General features: G+C 43.5%; 2 protein-coding genes across 2 annotated transcripts; one reads left to right on the top strand and one right to left on the bottom strand.

Annotated features, from left to right (window-relative positions):
• Window positions 1–355: 355 nt before the first annotated feature.
• SARC_06482 (hypothetical protein) lies at window positions 356–2,397 on the top strand. The gene is made up of 4 exons (XM_014299626.1): window positions 356–769; window positions 957–1,161; window positions 1,383–1,531; window positions 1,916–2,397. Exons 1-4 carry the CDS (start codon window positions 422–424, stop codon window positions 2,036–2,038), a joined length of 825 nt encoding a protein of 274 aa, XP_014155101.1. The 5' UTR covers window positions 356–421; the 3' UTR covers window positions 2,039–2,397.
• A 48-nt stretch (window positions 2,398–2,445) lies between these two features.
• On the bottom strand, window positions 2,446–5,879 carry SARC_06481 (hypothetical protein; the record flags this gene model as incomplete). The annotated part of the gene is made up of 4 exons (XM_014299625.1): window positions 2,446–2,699; window positions 3,061–3,344; window positions 3,873–4,387; window positions 5,031–5,879. The coding sequence occupies 4 exons, from the start codon at window positions 5,877–5,879 to the stop codon at window positions 2,446–2,448; spliced, it is 1,902 nt and encodes a 633-aa protein (XP_014155100.1).
• Between the last annotated feature and the right edge of the window lie 1,492 nt (window positions 5,880–7,371).

Below are 7,371 nucleotides of genomic sequence, written 5' to 3'. Positions count from 1 at the left end.
CACACACACACACACCACACACACACACACACACACACACACACTACACACACACACAGACACACACACACACATATATATATATAGCTATATATATATATACATATACATATATATACATATATATATATATATATATACATTGTATTTGTAAATATATTAACATATATTTTATATCGTATCCGGATATAGTCCCTGACTTTCCGTTGAGTTGCTGGTGCGAATTTTTACGTTTTTATTGCATTCTACTTTTTCTTCTCCTGTGTGAATGATTTGAACGCGGATTTTGGCATCTAAATTTCTGTCTCACCCCAAAGTTCTAATTGATTTATTCACCTTACACACTACATTAATCAGATATGTTCTACTAAAAAACACACCGGCAATTGCAGACTTTTTCCAAGAGCTTGTACGCAAGGTTATGGAAGTGTCTCATCGAATGGACCACAAGGGTGCATTGCAGCCGTCCAGCGATACCCGGTTTGCAAAGGAAGTTCCATATGAACAGTACGTTCAGAATGCCCACTACTCCATCTCAGAGCTCCTTGTACGCAACCATGGGTCTGGTATTCCACAGACAACTGTTTGCAAAGGCAAAAGCAAAACGCATGTATATCCACTAGTGCAGATGGGTATATTCGGTGTCAAGCAGGATCAAGACACCATTATGAATCTCCTTGCAAGCGCTCGATCCGAGTCTCGCATACAGATTGCGGCTGGGTATCTGAACTTTCCGCAGTACATCGAGGACGCTATCCTGAATTCGAAGGTGTGCTGCCGTTGCTCGGGTTTTTTTTGCATCGCATTGTTGTTGCTTACAAAAATTATCGATCACGTGCAGTATACATGTGAGCAGCAGAATCAGAACGATGTTTTCAAACAACTTTTTGATGTATAGCGAGATGGTCTGTCAACCCACATACCTCTGATTCTCAACTTGATATCCTTTGCAACAGGCCTCCTTCAGCGTCTTGACAGCAGCTCCAACGGCCAACGGCTTCTTTGGTTCAAAGGGTATCTCAGGGCATATTCCCGGGCTATACTCCGCAATTGAGCATGGCTTTTTCAATCGCGTGAGCAACCTTGCGGAGGCTACTTCTTCCCATGCTCGGATCAGATTGTTCGAGTACTGTCGAAGCAAGTGGACGTTCCATGGCAAAGGTAAGTTGCCACTTAAAAATTTTCTGCTTATTTTGTCGACCTGCTAGATTGGTTTGATCTGTTAAGGACGAATCGAGCAGTTTAAAGGACGGTTTGCGTTTGAAATTAGTCCTTTCGCGACCCGTCGGTTGTGTATGAGCTTAGCAAATCATTAATTAACTTGCTTGCTTCTATTTTACGCGGGATGGTCTTGAATTCAACTGTTAATTCCACTTTCACAGGGCTGTGGTATTACAAGGATGGAGAGGAGAGTCCCAGCTTAACGCTGATCGGTTCCCCAAATTTTGGGCGTCGATCTCAGTACCGTGATTTGGAAGCGCAGGTGGCGATAGTTACGGATGACGAAACATTGAAAGCGAAATTTAGAGAGGTATGTACTAGTCAAACTTGTCTATCTGTCTGCTAGCAGCTTTCATATATGTGAATGTAGATCTAGTTTTCAACTGTGTAGGATCAAATAGTGCGTCTTTGCCCCCAAAAGCGCGATTCACTAAGATGTATACTGTAAGCAATAGTCTCCAGTGCGTTTTAAATATGTCGGTTCTCTTTGTGCTTCTATTTTATTTAAGTCACACTTCAATGTACTACTGTTTTATATACTATAAGACGAGCACTATTGACTACTGGTTTATATACTACGAGACGATCACTATTCATAGTCCAGCCATTCTGATATCGAAGGTTATCCCGACCTAGCGCTCATGAACGAGCCTTGCTCCAACGAGTACTCAGCATTCATACATATTCTCTACAGGAAAATGATTTGCTCACGAAGTACAGTACAGAGGTGGACAGGACAACCTTCAACAAACCCGAGCACACAGTCCCACGATGGGTCCAATTCGTTGGCCGATACTTCGCCAAGTCATTCTTATAGTGCCGAAAGTGGAGACCACGCGCTTCGCGCAGATGAGTCAGATTTTGAGCTGATAGCGCGTTTTAAACTCTAGCGTATACAGTTCCTCTTAGCTATGCGTTTGGGGATGTCTTCACGTAATAAATGATCGATAAAGTATGCTTCACTATTTAGCGCCCGCTGTTTGCTTTAAGGCCTCGTTAATTTGTGAATTCTTGCTGTTAGGACCACTACCAAACGGCTATTATTCGTCTTGAGAGTAGTGGTGGACTAGTAACCCGGCTGGCCACACGTTTAACGTTTAAAACGCTACAATCGGTTTAAGCTGAAGTTCAAGAGTTGGAAAAAAGCGGCACTGATTTCCCCATTTCGATGTATACTAGTGTGCGTAGTTCAACAGCATTGAACGTTTATCAGAGTTCTGGAAATCAGTCTTGAAAACGTCCATTCACCGAATTTAGATTGGAGCGCACGTTGTGGTCACTCGGCTGTGACCTTTGTCTGTCTACATGTGCCTGAGGGGTCACACTGCCCCGCGATGCACTGGGTGTGGGGATTTTGGTTCTTCGCTCTGACATACCGCTATTAGGTGCGCGCATGCCTGTACGTGTGCTGTGAATGGGTGTTTGTGATGGTGTCCTGGTTTGGTTGCGCGCTGCCGGGGTGGCAAAGGTGGAGTTTCCTGGGAGAATAGATGGCGGAGTCGGTGTCAGCGCAAGTAGAGTGACAGGCGAACTAGCTGGTATTGCTTCAATAGCGCGTGTTAGAGTTTTGGGGCTATAATATCTGTAACGTCAAGATAGTCTATTGCCAAATTATGTTTTAGAAACGGGCAAGACACTTTTTCTTTTCGCCGTTAAGTGGAAGCAAACTGTGCACTCCATAAAATACTGTGCTTTCAGAGACCAGAGAAACGTGTAATGCCCGATCAGGATCAAGAGGTATATATTGAAGGCCCTTGACTTGTATTGCTGGTTGTTCCGCATGCCGGTATATGAAATCCACACTACACCAGGAATCATTTTCAGGACAACCGAACTCACCTGCGGGGGTTCTCGCACTCCTCCCCGTCCTTGGTGGCGATGTCTCCCTTTTTACTGACTGTGAGTGCTGCGACCGGTCACTGGTTTGCCTCCTTCCCGGTGTGCGACTACTTTGTCCCGCAATGCCGAACACATCCGCACTAAGCACTCGGGTATTGATTTCCTCATCGAGAATATCGATATATTTTCCGCCCTGATAGCGAAAGGGTTCACCGTTCTCTTCCTCAAAGCGCATGACGGCATCGCGCAGATTGGCTTCCCGCTTTAAGAGCGAGGGATAAGCACTGTGTGGGTGTAATAGACAGAGTTTAGACCAAGCATGGGGAATGCATTCGAGTATCACCTTATGCGGTTTATAATATTGTGTATTTTCTAATGCGGCATGTATACTATAAAGAAGGGAAATGGCAGGCCCGCACCTTTTAAGCTCTAAAACCATAGCTGAAACAGATGTGATATACATCCTTGAGCGTATACGTAACAAGTGAATATATATAAACATATCCATTAATTCGACTGGGATTGGTACACGTCTACTCGGTTATTGGCGTTGTACTCTTGAGGTTAAGTACTGAAATGATCTCAGAGTTTGAGACACGCTGAAAGCAAATTTTGACGATTTCAAAATACTCGCCAGGTCATCGACAACGAGTTTCCTCCAAAATTCATCTAATCTATGCCATCGTCGCAATTTTTTAACACAGGGTGAAACATCAACGCTCAATATTAAACACTCGCTATACAACTCTTGGCATAGCAAGGACACTACAAAGATGCGGGAACTAGTAAATGAACTAAGATATTCTACACACCCTTTGCGAAACTTCTCTTCTTCCAGGAATCGCAGAGATGACCCTTTGAAGCGTGCGGGGTCCGAAGCCGACACCTCGAACTCTCGCATTTTTTTCAGAAAATCCGCTCTTTTCCCAATCATGGTGATAATAACCTTTGCCTTCTCTATGTACTTTTGCCAATGTCGAACCTCATTCTCGATGCTCTGCAAACTATCGATCGTGTACGGATCTTTCAGCGCTTTCCAGAACTCCTGCTGCTCGCTTTCGCTCACCCCTGCTTCGGCCCAAATACTCTGCAACTGGCCTATAGCGGCGTCCACAGAGTCCTGGATACGTTCGAGCTGAATCTCACGCAGCTTGTTCCATATAGCCCCGTATTTGTTCAATTGCATACGGGATAAGGGTTCGTAGTCTCCCTTTGGCTCATGGCGAGTTAGTGCGCCAAATTCCATCTCAACGTCTAATTTTCCCTCCAAGTCGCGGATGTTGCTTCTGAGATCTGCAAGTTCTTGCTTGCGTGCTTCTTTCAATTCCTAAAGCCGAAAATGTAGATACAATGGGTAAAATCGGCGTCAACCTTGGCTTTGTGGATCGGGTATAAGGCAAGCTCGATCAGTTGTTATTCCGCGCAGGAAAAACAACACACTGTACATGCTGCTATACCTTTTCAATCTAAAATGCAACCTCCCGGCCAGAAAATATGAGCGTCCAGACATTGAGAGAAGACGAACAAAACCTATACGACGACAAGGTTAATTGCAATCTATGGCACTAAGCTACATAATTGAACACCAGAAGTGACTTCTACAGACGACAACGCATAGGGGTTCCACAACTGCAGATATCAGTGCATTCAAATGTGATAGGCACTTTACAAAAACGTATTGCTACTCCTGATAAGATCTACGACAATGTGCACTCCCATATACAACAATATACAACAATACATAATATATAACAATATAGCAATATATAGACATAAACACAAACACACACCACACACATATACATTATATATATGTGTGTGTGTGAACAAATAATGATTATGTACAATCAGACGAAAGAAGAAGCACTCTTATCCGACACCTGTAATGCTGCGTCACAATTTCTGTTCTGTGAGGTCATGCAAAGGTACACGCATGAATTGCGCCAAGTAAACAGCCTTCATCGGCATACCAATAGTTCGGCAATGGATCCCTTCATTCCGTTTATGATATCTGTCCTCGGCTGGAAAGATTCCGCGTCCTGTGTGCCCACACTATCACCCAAGGATGCATCTCGATAGGCTAACTTGTTAGGATCATAGGTCATATACACGCGCTGTTCCAGCCCATTCAGCACGCTGATTAGATCGCGGATGTTCTCCACGCGTGCCGCTTCCTCTGCTCGCGCGCGAACCAGCGCGGCGTCGTATGTGTGGATGCGCGACTGTGACCAGCATCCAGGGAGCCGACAATCCGCATTCATAACGTCTTCGAATCGGAGCATAGCGTGTTCATTCGGGCTGGGTTTGTAATCTAACCTTTCCCAAACCTCTTTTATTCCATCCATATTTGTCAACAGCACTTCTCGGCGCTCGTGCAGCACCAGATTCAGGTCTTTGATCGTGACCAGCGCTTCGTTCTTCTGCGTAACCAATGGCAACGTACCGTTGGGATGCAGTGACTTAAACTGCTCAGGCTTAATCAGCGGCGGTGTGTGCGGGGGAGTACTCCCATTCTCCCCCACTTCGTTTCTCATCATGGAGGAGAAACTTCGGTTTAAATCCACAGCATCAACCCCATTACTACTATCACGTAGGGCTAACTCAGCTTCGTCTATGGCCTGGTTTAGCGCGTGTACTTCTACCACTAACGATGCCTTGCGCGCACACTCACGTTCAATCGCATCATCCACCACATGCAGTATTCGGGTGGATTGTTCATGCCGTTCGTGATCAGTGGATCCGAGATCCAGCCAGATAAGCTCCAGCTCTCGCAGCCGCTCTGTGATAAGGGGTACATCTATCTGGTATATTTCTGCCATCGTGTCTATGATTATAACTAATATTACGTTGATTCACTGACTACACAAGCGAAACTAGTTTCTCTCAACTTAACAAATAGACGTATGTACAGTCAATTTCTGTCCAATACAGACTCATATCAATCATATCTGAGCATGCGACACAGTCCAGTAACTCCCCTACTTTTATCTCGCTTGTACACACCAATACAGCTATTTAAATAACTACAATCCACTCATAAAACTATCCACTTGTGTTATATGCCCATGCACTGTCAATGTACATCGTAGATCTGTACAAATCGGTGATATCACCATGTATTATAACTTTATAATATTTACTTCAAAAGTTCAATATTTATAATCTGTACTCGTATGATGGAGTCCATCACATTTCACATATCACAAGTTCACAGTAAAGCACTCGTTACGAAATTTCCCGCGTAAACCTTTTGAGAAACTCTCGCTTGTAGAAACTGGGCGGATTGGGCTCTTGGGGCTTTGGGCTCAGCCTCAAAGGCTCGGCCTCTCACAGGAGTACATACTAAACATGCTCTGTGACAGAGACTGAGACTGTGAGACTGTGAGACTGTGACTCTGTGAGTCACGCAATCACGACTCACGAGTGTGAGTCACGGTCTCACAGAGTCACGGCTCACCGCTCACTTATTTATCTCTATCGTAATCGGCGTCCCGAATATCAACGCTTTCAAAAATTATTTACGTATGTTGAGCAGGAAACGGTATTGATACAGATAAAGTTAAAAAGTATATGTGACTGTATAGTTACTATAAAAAATATAGAGTGTATCCATATAATAATAATAAATAATAAAATGTTTGATTTAGAAGGCTATGAATAAAAAAAAGGACAACCTTGATCCTTTATATAATTCTTCTCTAATAACGACGAATCGTAGCATCTTTCAGTAACTAGTGGGCTACAACATTCTTTTAGCCAGTTCTGTTTAAAATCTTGCAAAATTTTATTATTATTATTTATCTGTGTATGACTGTAGGCACTAGACAGTAGGCAAATCCCTTCCCGGATATCAAATTCAAAACAAGCCCGTCTTGCAATCCGACACGTCGAGTCTCCTATAAATGCGACCAAAGGTGATCACGTGGGGATAAGTTATGTCATCAGATGAAGAGAGAGGTGGAAAAGACGATGACGTCACCTTGCCCCGCGGTATGCTTGACCTTCTCTTCACCTACGCGCGTCCTGGTCTTCTGTACATCGTTCGTTCGTTCTTATATGTGTGTTTGTTGTTAAGCTTCTATGAAAGAGAAGAGTATGTATATGCGTGTTCGTTATTAAGCATGCACGTATGGACCAGAAAATTATGTTTTCATCCGCTAAGATTGAATATTCAAGTCTGACCCCTCGATATTGAACATACATACATACATACATATATACATACATACATACATACATACATACATACATACATGCATACATACAGACATACATACATACATACATACATACATAAATACATGTATATAT

This window comes from Sphaeroforma arctica, assembly GCF_001186125.1.
Source record: "Sphaeroforma arctica JP610 unplaced genomic scaffold supercont1.463, whole genome shotgun sequence".
Classification (NCBI taxonomy): domain Eukaryota; class Ichthyosporea; order Ichthyophonida; genus Sphaeroforma; species Sphaeroforma arctica.
This window is presented reverse-complemented; position numbering and strand designations above follow the sequence as displayed.

Coding starts and splice junctions, on each gene's coding strand:
- SARC_06482 (XM_014299626.1), top strand. CDS start 422: ATGGAAGTGTCTCATCGAATGGACCACAAGGGTGCATTGCAGCCGTCC. Junction 770..956: donor ACGCTATCCTGAATTCGAAG/GTGTGCTGCCGT, acceptor CCTTTGCAACAG/GCCTCCTTCAGCGTCTTGAC. Junction 1,162..1,382: donor GTGGACGTTCCATGGCAAAG/GTAAGTTGCCAC, acceptor CCACTTTCACAG/GGCTGTGGTATTACAAGGAT.